General features: G+C 39.2%; 1 protein-coding gene across 1 annotated transcript in view; it reads left to right on the forward strand.

Moving 5' to 3' along the window:
- The window catches only part of DNAH7 (dynein axonemal heavy chain 7), a 4771155-nt gene that overhangs the window by 1555689 nt on the left and 3198917 nt on the right, over positions 1-16549 (forward strand). Inside the window, exon 14 of the mRNA XM_044073696.1 lies at positions 812-1497. Coding sequence (XP_043929631.1) covers positions 812-1497 — 686 coding nt within the window. The remainder of the gene's footprint in view (positions 1-811; positions 1498-16549) is intronic.

Below are 16549 nucleotides of genomic sequence, written 5' to 3' on the forward strand. Positions count from 1 at the left end.
ACCTAGGTCAGGAGTAGCTGAGGATTTGATCCTATCAGTAAGGAATGAATGAAGATTTACAACATCAGATAAAGAAGTTATGTCTTACCATAACGTTCCATCTGTGTTGTAGATCTTCATTCATTCCTTACGTCCTACCCTCCTTCCCCCTGCCTAAAGACTCCTGGGGATCCTTTGGCCCTACTGGCCTGATAAGGTATCTGCTCACATAGAGCCTCCTTATCTCTATTGTTACTATTGTTTCTATTGTCTCTATGCTGAGCGGGCAATCTCAATCTGAAGAAAAGAGAACAGGGACACTATGGGTAGGACTTGGCTTGAGAGTTTTTGGCTGGCACGAGCTTTTGTATATTGGCCGAGTCGGTTCCAAAGTCAAAACCGAAGACCTATCAGTAAGGAATGGCCATGCATGGGTCATAAAGTAGAAACATATGGTGATTTTACTCATAATTTTACCCGAAAGTAAAAACTTTAAATTCTTTATGTTGACATTTTTCATAACTTTAACACTCCAGTATATGATTGATAGCATTTCTATCAAATCATGTGAGGAATTTAATTCCTGTCAGTTATCATATACAAAGTTGTATGATTTATGGAGCCATAAAATACATTTTTGTATTTTGTAAGCATATTCATCATTATAGCTTCACATATATTTTCTGTAGCATTTGATTGTGATATATGTTCATAGCAAAACAAATTATGAAGTAGCTGCAGTTTCAGCAGTGACATGCAAGTGTTAGCTATCTTTTTTAGTTTTGAGGAATTAGATTGATTTTGGTAGTTATTCACTTTTTTCCAATTTCAGATTGATCAATTTAATGCTGAAGAAGAAGCTTTTGGATGGCCAGCATCCCAGTATCCACAACGTAAAAAGATTCAAGACACTCTTAACCCCTACCTTAAATTATATGAAATTGCAGTGGAGTTCACTACAAAATACAAAGAATGGATGGAAGGGCATCTTTCTAAAGTTAACCCAGATCAAGTGGAGCAGGATGTTGGAAATTACTGGCGATTACTTTATAAACTAGAAAAGAGTTTTGTAGACTCTCCAAATGCTTTAGAAATTGCCAAAAAGGTAAAAAATAAGGTAGAAGGGTTCAAAGAACACACACCTCTCATTCAGGTACTTTGCAATCCTGGTTTGAGGGAAAGACACTGGAATGCTATGTCTGAAATGGTTAATATTTCACTTCATCCTGCAGAGGACACAACTGTTTCTAAGTTTATTGCAATGAAACTAGAGCCGTATTTAAACAAATTTGAAAGTATAAGTGAAGCTGCCAGCAAGGAGTATTCACTAGAAAAGGCTATGGAGAAAATGATTTCTGAATGGGACACAATGGAGTTCAGACTTATTCCATACAGAGAAACTGGAACATATATTTTATCAGCTGTTGATGAAATTCAAATGCTACTGGATGATCACATTGTTAAAACACAGACTATGCGAGGATCTCCTTTCATTAAAGTGTTTGAGAAAGAAATCAGGTAATTTGCTTTGAGAATTTGCAGATTTTTCAACTGTATTTTATACAGAATTATGCAAATCATTTATTCATTTCTTCCTTGTATGTATAGTTGATTATCTTTAGGACTTGTGAGATAAAGTGCTGGGAAATATAACTTAACTGTATTTTCTGCTACATTTCTGTGGGAGTGTATACTTTGTCAATGACCGTGCATTTCCTATGTGAAAAGATAACCTTGCTTTCAATGAATAGCACTGTGACAGTCAAATACCAGTGGGTTAATTCTTATCTTTTTGAATATCCTTTTTCTGTTCTGGAATTTCCCAGCAATACCTCGTTTTATATTTTTATGAATCTGGTAAGTAAGGTGCATTGTATGCCTGGCAGTATATGTAACCATTTTCATTGGGTCTACTTGAATGCACTGAGTCACTGATTTTCAGCTATTACATCGCAACATTTAATAGGTTTGTGTGCTACTGACTACAAAAAGCAGAAACAACTGAATTTTTACTGTCATATGAGCTATTTTCTTTGAATGTTGTCACAGTGGAGCTGGCTGGAGAATTAATTTACTTAACTGCCTTTTAGTTATTCTGTGGGCATCTGAAAGTCATCATCCTCATTTCTCACTTATCTTGTGCACATCCATTGCTGTTCTCTACATTTCACTGTTTCTACAAACCCATAATGAAGGTTGTGTGCCCGGGTCTGTTGGTAACTGGTACATGAGATAATCACTGGTAGTTTTCCAATACAGCTAAGAAATCACCTATTACCTGCAGAGTTGTTTGCTTGTGTTATGTTTAGTGATGTGTCTGCTTAACATTGGGAGATTAAATTTCCAGTTTGTATGAAATCTGCATGCCCGAAGTCTGCAATTGCTGTGAAAAGGATTGCCACATTTTTTGGTATCATAAATGATGACATTGCCTAATTCTTAACACATCCTGCGCTGCTCCTACAATATTCAGTTCTGACCTTTTGCTTGTTTTTTATTGTTATGCAGAGTACTGCATTGTAAACGGAAATCAGTTTAGGAATTCTGTTTTTTTTCCTTCTTCTTCTGGTTATGCTTCTGGATCTACATTTCGTATCTCATTTTCACTAGATACTGTCAGACCATGAGAAACAGTTAATTCCGTGCAACTTCTTTTTAAGTTAAATACACACCAAAACAGTATTTGGCTTGTTAGTTTTATAGGCCTGGTTAAATACATGAGTTGTAGCTTACTGTGCTTTACAGTGTATTTTATTTTGTTTTAAAATCCTTACTCCTTTCTAGCTTAAAGGACAGAATATTTACTCCCCCTTGATTTTGTGCAGTGCTACGTAACAGTCCAAATGCCTGATCATTTTATAAAGTTCAGCATGAGATATTTTATTTAAAAAGATTCTTTTATTATTTGGTGATTACCCGTCTGCTCCTTTGGTTGATCTTGCTTTGAATTAAAATACTCTATAAGGGCTCCAGCCTGTTCCTCACAAATAGCACCAGCCTATACTTGCTTACTAAAAAGTACAACACAGATTTAAGAAAGGCATGTACCTATCAAGCTGTTCCTTCAGAGTAAGGGTTCTGTACCTGCTGAATGCATCCCTTGACTTGCAGTGTCTTACTGCTTCTGCCAGGTTGGGGAAGGGCTCAAATCCTCCTCCCCATGCCTTCTTCATACCAATCAGAAATCTTTTTATTTTCAACTCTTCCATACATCTTATCCAGCAGTATGAAGCTTACCCTACCCCTTACCTAACTACATTATTTATTTCCTTTCATAGGTTCATAGGTAGGTACTAGGCTATCAGCCCTAGGGCCTATACAAGCCTAGCCAAAAAGGTACCCTGGCTTTCGCCACCCAAGAAAATTATTTTCCTGTGCCCCTGTCGAGCAGAGCTACAGAGGTGATCCCCAGGGTGAATTTCCCATTTCCTGTCCAATCATCAAGATTTTTTTGAAGAGTGCTAATGAAGAGCTTTGTTTGATATAGATAAGTAGTTTGTTCCAGGGTATGGGAAGTCTCTGGGACATGAATCTATCCCTCCAGCATGTTCTGTTTATTGTGGTGACAAGGTTAAGGTCCCTAGAGCATGTAGCTCGGAGGGATTGGGATGTCTGTAAGTGGAGCATGTCCAGCAGCTCTGGGTTTGACATAACTTTGTATGTTAGGCAGAGATCGCCTCTGAGTAGGCGATATGTGATGGAGTAAAGCTGGAGTTTTTTGAGACGGTCTGTGTAGGCCATCTGTTTGAGGCCGGTAATCCTCTTTGTGAAGTATTTCTGCGGCTTTTCCAGTTGTTGTAGATGTGTTGTGAGGTACATACCAAAAGGGGGCGCTGAACTCTATAATGGGTCTAATGAGTGACAAGTAGAAGAGAACAATGACCTCTTTATTTTCCTGGATGAGAAACCGTTTGTGATGAGGTGTGCCACGTAGAAGGATTTCCTGATCACTGTGGCGATGTGACTATCAAAGGAGAGACTACTGTCCACCTGTGTCCCAAGGTCTCTTATCACACTTTCAGTGTTGAGCAGACTACCACCTATGTGGTAGCTTATGGATACAGATTTTTTACCAGAGGGGATGACAGTGCAGTTTTTGGCACTGAGCTTGAGGCCATGGCTTTGACACCAGGCATCTATCTCAGTGAGGCCCTTTTGCAGAATGTCTACATCATTAGGAGTTTCAATTATGGCTCCTAGTTTGCAGTCATCTGTGAACTTCGTTAGCCAAAGACCTTCTGTGTTAGCTTGTACTTCAGAAAAGTAGAAACAGGAGGGGACCCAGGACTGAACCCTGTGGTACTCCACTTGTCACTGGTCTGAAGTTGGATTTGGAGTCTGCTACTTTCACAGTGTGGGTTCTGTCTGTGAGCCAGTTGGCAACCCATCTTGTGACATAGGGATCTTTACCTAATTTAGTGAGTTTATCTATAATTCCAGAGTGGGAGATGATGTCAAAAGCCTTGGCAAGAATTAGGCTGTGTGAACCCCCTTACCCTCGTCTATGGCTTTGGTGACTGCTTCAAAGAAGTCTATCAGGTTTAGGAGACATGATCTGCCTTTTACAAACCCGAACTGGGTGGGGTCCAGAGTTTGGAGATTACCAATGTCTTTGCTTATAAGTTCCATGATGATACGTTCCATGGCCTTGCAGACCAGGCTCATTAGGCTAATGGGGCAGTCGTTCCCAGGGTCCGTGGTGGCTCCCCTTTTGTGGAGTGGGATAACTGTCGCTGTGCGCCATTTAGTGGGCACAAAGACAGAGGTGAGGCTATGATTGAACATGGTGCTTAGGTGGGGTACCAGTTCATTCTGTAGTTCATGTAGAAAGCAGCATGGGATGTTGTCAGGTCCCATGGATGCTGTGTTCTTGGCTTTGGAGAGTGTGTTGCTTACCTGTGCAGCTGTGATTACAGGAACTTTGTATTCTTCCGGTATAGAGATGTGCCCTTTAGGGCATTAGAGGGGGGTAAAGTTAGCACTGAACTGCCAGGATGTTGGCAATATCAGTTAGTTCTGTATATCTAGTGCCATTGTGCTGTAACTCAGAGTGTTGCCATTAAGATTCTTGACATAGCTATAGAATGCTTTGTGGTTTTCTTTAGAATCAGTAGCGATTTTGTTTTCGTAAATAGCTTTGGAGGATTTTATGAGGGATCTCAACTTCTTACTGAGGGTGACCAGGGAGTTTCTCCAATTATGGGATTTTACTCTTTTTTTTTTTTTTTTTCTCAACAGTTTCTTTCATCTGTTGTAGAGTTTGTTTATGGCAGGGGACCACCAGATTGGCTTCCTTTTTTGGAGGATAGCATCTTGGTTCTGTTAGGGATAGCATGATCCATGTAAGTGCTTATAAAGTGCATTTGTGTAGGATTCAGCAGTCGTACCTCTATTGTCTGTCTGCATGGGTGTTGTGAAGTTTGCCACTTCTGTCTTAAGAAGCGTGAAGTTGGCTTTGGAGAAATTTTTACGGTGGTTTCCCTAATGGGGGGTGGGGCGGGATGTGGATGTCTAGGTTGATTAGCTTGTGGTCGGATCTGACCAATGAGGAATTGACCTCTGGTGTGGAACACCAGTCGCCCATGTTGGTAATGACCAGGTGTAGGATATTGCTGCCCCTGGTGTGGATGTGGATAAGTTGATCCAAGGCATTGGAATTTATGAATTCCAGAAAACGTTGAGCAAAAGAGTTGGTACATGAGTAGTTTTCCCAGTTAATGGTGGGGTAGTTGAAATCGACCATTATTAGGGTGTTGGGTTGTACCTGAATATTTTCCAGTGTATCAAGAAACAATATGTATCTTTCCTTTCATAATCAGTCCTTTCAAATATCTCTCTTTATTTTTTAACTAAAAAAACATTTACGATATGAGAAATATAATCAGCATGTGGCACCTGTGTGTCATTGTGTATTCTTGAGACAGTGGCCCGATACATTGCTATTTCTATTTTTTTTTTCAGGGAAATGTATGTGTATGCCAAGAAAACATGAGAAGGAAAAGGTCAAAAAATCTTTGTGCATGTTTCTGTATTGTGTCATGGTCCTTTTGGCTGGGACCCCTGTGCATATGATATGTTAGTCTTGCCTTTTTTTTTTGTTTCGACCTTATATACATACACACACACACACACACACACACACACACACACACACACACACACACACACACACACACACATATATATGTGTGTGTGTATATATATATATATATATATATATATATATATATATATATATGTATATCTATATATATTTATGTACATATATATATATATATATATATATATATATATATATACACATGTATATATACACATGTATATATATTTACGGTACTTACGTATTATCGCAACCAGATTTTTACAAAGCCATAACTGTCACTGTTCTCGCAAACGAGTCTGTGTAATACTGAAAACAGGTGTTCAAAATCCTAACTACTATTGTTTAATATTGTTTAGGCAGCAGCACTTGTAGTTACTGGTCTGTGACTTTCAGGTCTATTAGGCTTACTTACTTTTTTTAAGTTTGCTTACTTTTGGCTTCATAGTTTGTAAGTTGAGTGATGATGGTGTGTTAAGGCAGTTATTCTTCTGCCGTGGTTTGTTTGTATCACTGTAAAATCCTCTTAGTGAAAAAGAAAGTTCCCCATGCTGCATGGTTTTTACCTGTGCTGTCCCCCATAAAAGCTTTTTTCCCTAAATCACTGAGCATTGCCGTTACTCGTAAATCACTGAGCATTGCAGTCAGTGAGGAGTGGCATGCATTACCATTTCATACTATGTGAAAACTGGTTGCTATGCCAGAGCAATGTTTTTAATAGTACAGAACAATTTACATTGCTTATATGCATTGCACTTTAATGAAATTATTGATTTAAATGAATTATTTCTATAATTATCTACTTCAAACTTCTTGTTAATATTTGTGCTGTGTTTATGTATACTCTCGTTTCACAAGAACAGTGAAAGTTATGGCTCTGTAAAAATCTGGTTGCGATAATACATAAGTACCATATTTACATATATATATGTATATATATATATATATATATATATATATATATATATATATATGTATGTGTGTATATATTTATATATATATATATATATATATATATATATATATATATGTATATATATATATATTTATATATGTATATATATATATCAGTGGCGGATCCAGGATTTTACGTAGGGGGGCAGTCTTGAAAGTCGACAAGTGAGGTGGGGAGGCAGGAAAGCAAAACACTGGGGAAGGGGGATGTGGAAGGATCACCTTAAGATATTGTATCAGCATGTGTGAAAACACAGCAACATACAGTCATTTGCAAAACATTGGGGGTGGCGGGTAGATTGAGCACAACGGTTAAGGTTTTCACCTCAGACACAAAGTATTGGGTTTGATTCTGATTTCAGCTTATTAGCTAGCCTTATAATTACCATTCATGGCAGTTAGCCTAATATTCTCGTATGATCCAGTGAACCTGGTGTGGTTGTGTTAGTGGAGGTACATATCTCCTGTCCAGCACACAGCAATTAGCAGACATTACCAGTTGTTTCAAGACATATCTAGAGGATATGTTTGGTTGCCCATATGAAGTCATAGTTCTCTTATATGGCATACCTGACATAAGCATTATGATAACATAGCAAAGAATCCCAGTGAAGGTGATATCACCCCAAGACCCATAGCAAATGTAAGTAATTTAAGTAAATAATGATTTATGTGAAACCAGCAAAGTTAATTTATGTAAATAATTTGGTGTGTGCAAGTGAAGTTCAGTTAGTTAAAGAACATTGCAAGTTAAGGATATTGCAAGTTAAGGATATACACGTTTTATGAAAAAATTCCTAAAAACAGTCAGTTAAATTATATGCAATGTATAAAACCAAATTTAAGTACTGTAGCATTTCCCAAAGGACAGTAACACAAAATCTACTTTGTCTGGCCAGCCTAATATGCAAAGCCATGGAAAGCCTTATTAGGAAACAGCAACCCTCCGAATAATGTTTCCATTTTAGTTTGGATTTGTCAAGGGTAGGTCATGCTTACCAAATCTAATGTACTTTTTTGCAAAGGTCACCAATGCAATATAGGAAAGCAAAATGGTACACATTGCATACCTCGACCTAGCTAAAGCTTTTGACACAATCCCCCACTCAGGCATTGTAGAACAGCTAAATAAATTAGGAATAAACTATGGTCACCTACTGGATTGCCACATGGCTCACAGATGAGATGCAATAAAGCAAAATTGACAAAGTTACCTCCAGAAAGAGATGAGCTACTGGTGAAGTCCCCAGGGTTCTGTGCTGGGGCCTCTCCTGTTTAACATCTACTTTTCTGAAGTAAAAGCCAATACCAAAGGGCTCTGAATGACTAAGTTTGCACATGACTACAAGTTAGGAGCAGTCACTGAACCCCAAATTGCACAGCCATCCTACTGGACGGTTTGTCCCAAACAACTGGTGCCACAATCATGGACCAAAATGAAATGCCAGTAAATGCATTATTGTATCCTTTGGAAGTCATCTCCCTCAGAGAACAATTATGATGACAATAAGACCTTGTTTGGGTTTTCGGAACTTATCTGGACAGTGACCTAAATTTTGACCAGTATGTCTACTTATGTAAGAAAGTGCTTCTATATTAAACAACTTAAAGAAATGGGTTATGTCTAGATCTAGGATGTCACTGCCCTCCTTTACTCAGCCCTCAACAGGCCAGTCATTGAGCATAATGCCCCCTTTGGCCTGTATCTGTCCAGACACATGCAACTGGAATGCCCACAAAGAAGCCTTACTAAAAGGATACTAGGGCTAAACAATATGTCCTACACAGACTAAAGTCTGCCATTTGCTTTCTTCCACTGACTGCCTCCCATAGCTCTCAACCCCTCATCTCCAGAATATAGAACATAATGTGACAATATGGAGCAAGAGGCGAACATTTACTAACAACTTCATCTAGGATGCTCATAGCATAAGTATGAGAAAACAGTTATTTTATTTAACAGTTTTCCTGTTTTAACATGATTCAGTATAGTGTACCATGGCAACAGCTAACATTCAAACTCACAAGCTGAAGAACATTCCTCATAATGAGATACCATTGAGAGCTATGCTGCCTTTCCATCCCCAGACAGACCACCACTTCTGTGATAACCAAACAGACTGTTTCTACACACATATATAAAATTGTTGGTTTGAACAGCTGCAACATTCAAATACTCCTTGGAAAGCCACTGATTTTAATGTGTTGTCAAATGTACATAAACCCCCTCTCTACAGTTTCAGTTGGCATCAGACTGACCATATGTACACTAACACAGCCTTTAGAATCCTAAACATGGAAAAAATGCTTCACTTAAACAGTGAAAATGCATGCTAACACATATCCACTTATCCCAACATCTTTATAAGTTTAAAAATGTGATATTTAAATCTTTCCCCAATTTCTGGGCCTTTGTTCTCTCATTTTAGATTTTGCATACACAGAAATATTTCAAGTGTGGGCAATAATGCCCTTCTAGCCTGCCAATATACCAAAACAGTTTTCTTAATAAGTTCCAGACTGTTCTTAAAAATATCTAAAACTAGTACTTGCTTTAATGTAACATGGTAATCTCTTCCATGCATCAGTTCCTCTCTTAGAGAAGCAATTAGTACATTTCTCATTCCTATAGAATCTTCTAAATAGGTCGTCTGATGTTTCGCTATTACTTTTTGATAACCCTAAATATTCCCAGAGGTAGTCTCTAAATGCCCTATATACCTGAATAAGATCAGCTCTTAAATATCTGAGACCCTGTTAAGATATTTTAGTCTTTCACAGTAACTTAAATTTTCACTTCCATTGATGCTCGTGGTATATTTCCGCTGGGGTCTTTACATTTCACTCATGATTTTCTTATATGGTTTCCATATAGTATTCCATACTCAAGTTTGGGTCTAATGTAACTAAAAAACAATGACTTCATTTCCAATTTCCTAGACTTTATAAGCATTTTTATACTATTATTCTATAGCCATCACTAACCAGCTGGTTGATATGATTAGAAAAACAAACCTGGAATGATCCATTTACCATACCATATATACCCTAGTCCTAGGTTTTGCCAAAAACCCAACTTGCCATGCTCTCTCCAGGCTATTCAAGTCTCCAGTACAGGGCAGACTGCAGAAGATAACTCACCACCTACCCAACTCCCAAAAAACAAGACAAACCAGCTGGTTATGAACCATTCAATTGTACCCCTTCCAGCTAGTGCTGCTACTAAACTCTGTTCACAGGTATGAAGTCAAATCACAAAGTCTGTACCAATGGAACTTTTAAAAGGTGCTGCATCATTTGGTAAAGTCCTATTACTGACAGTCTGCTTACCTAAATATGCAACTGGTGGGTTCAAAACAAAACTGGACACAGCAATGCCAGATGTATCAGAATTAATCTATAAAAGTGTCCCAAGCACCATGATTTGAACACATTACCAATCAGTATAAATATCTGAAAATGACCAGTTCCAAATAATGAACCAGACAAAATGCTTCCAGTTTTCCAGGATAGCTATCTGTATTGACACCTTGCACTTTGCTTTTCTAAGGCTATAATACTAGAGTGTTCTACTAGACAGGAAACTTTGTACACTGCCACAGAAGGGAAACTACTTTTGATTCCAATGTACCATTCAAGGTTTAAAAACTGAACAGTGCAAACTCTGTCTACATTACCCACTACACTTAAAACAGCAGACAAGTTCTGGAACATTTGCAAAGAATGGTACCTACATTTTCCAATCCCATTAAAAAAACTAGGCAACTTTTCCAAAATCTGTGCTCTACTGAGGTAATTATTGTTACATCACTCAGGAGTGATACACATTTACACATAATGCACACAGTCCGGGCAGCATTAACAAAGCAACTGCAAACATCTAGCCACTTCCATTGTTAAAAAAATACACAAATGTTATGAACTGCATCACCATCTTTCAAACAATAAGAAACTGTACGGCTTTAGGTTACACAGGAGATTCATTACTCGCAACGATAATCCACACACTCTCTTACCTGATCAAGTCCAACTACCAAGTGCGTGTATCTTTGAAATATGTGTCTTGATTCTGTTATACAGCAGATATTAAATGCAACATCAAAATATGTTTATGTGTAGCTAGTGGACTCATATCTATATTATCTTAGATGTTTTGTAGGCATCTGCAGATTTTTCTAGCCAAAAACATTTGTAAGTCCCTAGCAAAGAAAAGAATATTGTATCTAGGAATAAAAAGTCTCAACACAAAGCAATAAAGAATACTGATAGCACTGTGTTTTAGTAGTATATTTGTTAACTGTCTGCTCCGACCTATTTCTTTGCCAGTTTAAGATATAGTTAATAATATAGGGGTTGCTATAACGTGTACTCATACACCAAAATTATATTAATACTCAGCAGTGGTGTAATTAAAGTTATCCAGTGTGTGTTTTCTTGATATTGGCTTTACTGTGAGAACAACATGGAAAAAATCTGTGTTCCCAATTCAAAAGATATAATGACTGATAACATCCTAGGACAGACACCTGACAGCATACTGATACAAACTGTATATTCAGACTTAACATTTCAATCAGAGATTGGTGCACAACAAAGTGATATGCAAGCAAGATGTACATTTTTTAGATGTTGAATCATTTGGCATGTTTTGCTCATAGTAATTAATGTTTAAAATGTATCTGTCATTTGGTAAATATTCAGGAATTCCTTGTCATGTACATTGAAAAGTATATCTAATATATACATTTTTAACACCGTACTGACTTCCGGCCCAGTCCATGGCTGACAAAAGATCCTGCCCCCATCCACTTAATAAACAAAAAAAATGTAAATATATAAATGAATAAATGCATACATACATTTAGCTAAGCAGTGAGATAACAGTGTTTCTAATACAAATATGGACAGGATATCAGAAATGGTGTCATGCTTGATCCTGTGAAAACCATGGTAATTTTCAGTGTGAACATCTGGCATTAGCCATATCTCCATTACACTATTCACTTAATATGTGAAAAATAATAAGATAATGAGGTTTCTTCAATGTTTTGTACTAGACTGTGGCAACTAGTTGTGTTCTTCTCCCTCACCCTTCTGTTATGTACATAAACTAACCCCCAAGTCCAACTCAAGAAAGAAAGACAAATGCAAAGAAGTGTTGATGTAAATAATTGTCCCACTGCACATTATTTATAACTTGTTCTGTATATTATAGCATACCAGCCTGGCTTTCTGTGAAATGATGTATTACTTCCTTGTGGCATTTGTCATAGCATGGTTATATATCACTAAGGAGATTTTGCTTAAGGAATTCATTGATTAAGAGAGTGGTAGTCACAGATAAGGCATTAGCAGGCTTTAATAAAACAAACTAATTCAGCAATTAAATCCAGCTACAACAAAAGATGTGGGAAAGTCTGCTATGAAGTTTGCTATTATGTGCAGACTTCCCAGGAATAGTGCCAGGTCAAACTATAAATGTAAGTTGTCAGTAGCAAATGACCAACTCTACCCTAGGCCCCATATTCTGTGTGTTGGGAAGCATACCTGAAATTATAATTTTTGTGGATGAAAAAAGTGACTAAATTAGTTGCCATTCAACAATTTCTCATAAGTTTGTCTTCTAAATGGTCACCTACAAAGTGGGAAATATCACTGAAAAAGATAAAGTAACATAATTAAATAAGTTCTTTTTCTAAATATTCAGTGAAAAAATGGAGATCAACATACTTTCTCTGTATGTTAAATGCATTTTAGGAAAAAGAACCTTGAATATAAAACAATACATGAGTGTGGACTTTCTAGTCAGGGAATTTTAGGGATTAAAAAGATTAGAAAGTGATACCAGCCACATCAGGAGTGGGCATCTCTTAACTTCAACGTGTTTAAAACATAGATGGTAAAGAACTTCAATCTTCTATATGTTAAGTTGTCAATCTCGCCTTCATTCTTGCTGGATGGGTTCGGAGCCGATCCTCGGCTCCGACTCGGCACTTGCTAAGCTCGAGAGTCACTTTTACCAGCTCGAGGCAGCCCCATATCCCATGATGCAAGGCGGTAATTACCCAGATCTCGTTTGCCGCTTCGCTAATGAGGTCAGCTTTTTTACCAGCTCCTGGTAAGTGATTTAAATTACTCTCTTTGAGAAATGTTAGATATCCCAGTACCCAAAAATGTTATTCTTTTTGGTCCCCAAAAAGACGGGAGATTGGAGACCAATATTAGACCTCAGCAGACTAAACAAGTCTGTCAAAAAGACAAGATTTCGGATGGTCACACTTCAATCGATTTTGCCCTTTCTGGGCAAAAACAACTGGATGTGCTCCATAGACCTTCAGGATGCGTACTATCATATAAAAATCCACAGACGCTTCAGAAGGTTTCTCCGCTTTCGGCTGGGGACCAGTCATTTTCAATTCAGAGCACTGCCCTTTGGTCTCACTACAGCCCCCAGAGTGTTCACCAAATGCATGGCAGCGGTCACGGCTCACCTGAGACGTCAAGGATTCCAGGTGTTTCCGTATCTCGACGACTGGCTCCTATCAGCCACCACCAGGCATCAACTTCTCCAAGCCAGAGATTACACTTTACATCTCTGCGGTCAGTTAGGAATTTCGGTCAACTTCGAAAAGTCTTCCTTATCGCCCTGCCAATCTATTACCTTTATAGGCACAGATCTAGACACTACTCGGATGTCAGCAAACCTAACAAGTAAAAGAATCCTAGATATCCAAAACCATGTTCGGATCATCCTATCCAGCAAAAAGGTACAAGCCAGGTTGGTCCTGAAAGTGTTGGGCCTCATGGCAGCTGCTATCACACTTCTTCCTCTGGCCCGTTTTTACATGCGTCTCCTGCAATGGATGTTGTTTACCCAATGGTCCTTCCAACAGCTTCCCATGCGTCACAACATCCTGGTGACACAGACCTGCAAGAACCATCTATCCTGGTGGACTTCTTCTCCCTTAGTCCATCAGGGCAGACCATTTGTCCCCTCGGCCCCGGTAGCCACGGTCACTTTGGATGCCTCCCTGATCGGGTGGGGGGGATGGTTCATGGCACATGGCAACCGTTCGAATACCACCTACACATAAATGTCCTAGAGATGAGAGCAGTGCTTTTAACGTTGCAAGCCCTCAACGACTTTCTTCCCTTAGGAACAATTGCAGTTCACACAGACAACATGTCCGTGGTGTGGTACATCAACAAGCAGGGCGGGACCAAGTCCTATCCCTTGTGTCGAGAAGCTCTCAGACTTTGGCAATGGGCGATCTCCTCTCATCGGTTTCTGGTAGCAATGCATATCCCCGGGAAAACCAACATAATAGCGGACAGATTGAGCAGAGCTATACTCATGCCTCACGAGTGGTCTCTCAAACAATCTATTGTGGAAGAGATTTTTCAGAAGTGGGGCCGCCCATGCTGCAACCTTTTTGCTACACCCCAAAACAGCAAATGCCCAGACTTCTTCTCTCTCTTCCCACTTCTGGGCCATCCCCCCAGAGACACTCTTACCCAGGATTGGCCCCGGGGACTTCTTTATGCTTTTCCCCCTTTTCCATTAATACCTCAAGTACTCCAGAAAGCTACCGTCTTGAGAGCCAAAATGATTCTCATTGTCCCTTACTGGCCTCGACAAATTTGGTTCCCGTCCCTTCATCGCCATCTCTTGGTGCAGCCTTGGCATCTGGACCCAGTTCCAGATCTTCTGACCCACCAGTCGGGTCAACGGCACCGGTCCATTCGTTCTCTCAACCTCACAGCTTGGTTGATCCGCTTCCTTCCTTAGCCAGGCTTCCTATGATCTCTAACCCCGTTAGAGATATCATAGTAGCTTCTCTTAAGTCCTCTACTAGGAGGATTTACTCTAGCAAATGGAAACATTTTTCCTTTTGGGCAAAGTCTAAGAACATAGACCCCTTTACTGCCCCTATTCAATCAGTCTTGGACTTTCTAGCTGAAAATTTTCACTCAGGTTCTTCTTTTTCCACAGTTAAAGTCTAGTTGGCAGCAATCTCGAATTTCCATGTCGGATTTGCAGACCAAAACATTATGTCCCACAAACTGTGTAAAGCCTTTCTCAAAGGGGTGTTCCTTCTTAAACCCCCTGTTAGGGATCCTCCACCACAGTGGGACCTAAATTTAGTACTGGCATCCTTGATACTTCCCCCTTTCGAACCGGCTGCTTCATGCCTATTAAAGTTTCTTTCTTGGAAGACACTTTTTCTAGTCGCTATTACCTCGGCTAGAAGAGTGTCTGAACTTCATGCCCTCTGTGTACGTCCTCCTTACTTAGTCTTCCACAAGGACAGAGTATCCTTAAGAACCAATCCATCCTTTTTGCCCAAGGTTGCTTCTAAGACAAATTTAAACCAATCCATTGATCTTCCCGTATTTTTTCCCAATTATTCTAACAGGGCGGAACAAAAATTGCATTGCCTAGATGTTCATCGCCAACTCAGATATTACTTGGACAGAACAAAGCAATTCAGGAAGTCTGATCAGCTCTTCCTTTCCTATGCTGAAAATAAAAAAGGTCTCCCTGTTTCTAAAGTAACCTTATCCAGATGGCTGTCTTCCACCATTTCTGACATTTATCAGCTTAGGGGCAAACAACTCATTTCAAAACCTAAAGCACATTCTACAAGAGGTCTAGCCACATCTACAGCCTTTCAAGCTAGGCTACCCTTAGACACTATTTGTGCAGCAGCCACTAGGGCCACTCCTCATACCTTCGTTTCCCATTACAAATTGGATTTGGCCTCCAGGGACAGGGCAAGTTTTGGTTCCATAGTTCTCAAGAGTCTGTTCCATTGAGCCACCCAGGATAGAGGTGCTAGGGACGCGGTCCCATCCAGCAAGAATGAAGGCGAGATTGACAACTTAACATTTAGAAGTTATGTACCTACCATAACTTTCCATGTTAGTTGTCTTCTCTCACCTTCTTTCTTGCGTCCCTCCCTCCTGTCCCCCTAGCCTGGACAGACCTTGAACTTCCTATTTCTCTGGAAGATTGTTCTTCCTTGGACACCAGTTACTTCTGGACCTTGATTATCTGGTTTCCCCTTACAGCCTTTTTAGGTTAGTTGTTCTTCTTTCCTTGGTGGAAAGTTTATAGGCAGTTTTTCCTCTAGATACCAAACGAGATCTGGGTAATTACCGCCTTGCATCATGGGATATGGGTCTGCCTCGAGCTGGTAAAAGTGACTCTCGAGCTTAGCAAGTGCCGAGTTGGAGCCGAGGATCGGCTCCGAACCCATCCAGCAAGAAAGAAGGCGAGAGAAGACAACTAACATGGAACGTTATGGTAGGTACATAACTTCTAATTCTCTAAGTTATGATACTTCATGCCAGTATAAATTATTAATCTTATAGCTGCAGAATTCTGCAGTTATTTTAAAAGTTCTGTTACCTATTACTACAATCCATAAATTAACTGTTGCACAATTTACCTAAAAGATATAGGAATAAATGTACCTCTATAGGAGTAAGAACTAGTCCATATCCATCCATCCC

This window comes from Protopterus annectens, chromosome 6.part0, assembly GCF_019279795.1.
Source record: "Protopterus annectens isolate FY-2018-M chromosome 6.part0, PAN1.0, whole genome shotgun sequence".
NCBI classification, from domain to species: Eukaryota; Metazoa; Chordata; order Ceratodontiformes; family Protopteridae; genus Protopterus; species Protopterus annectens.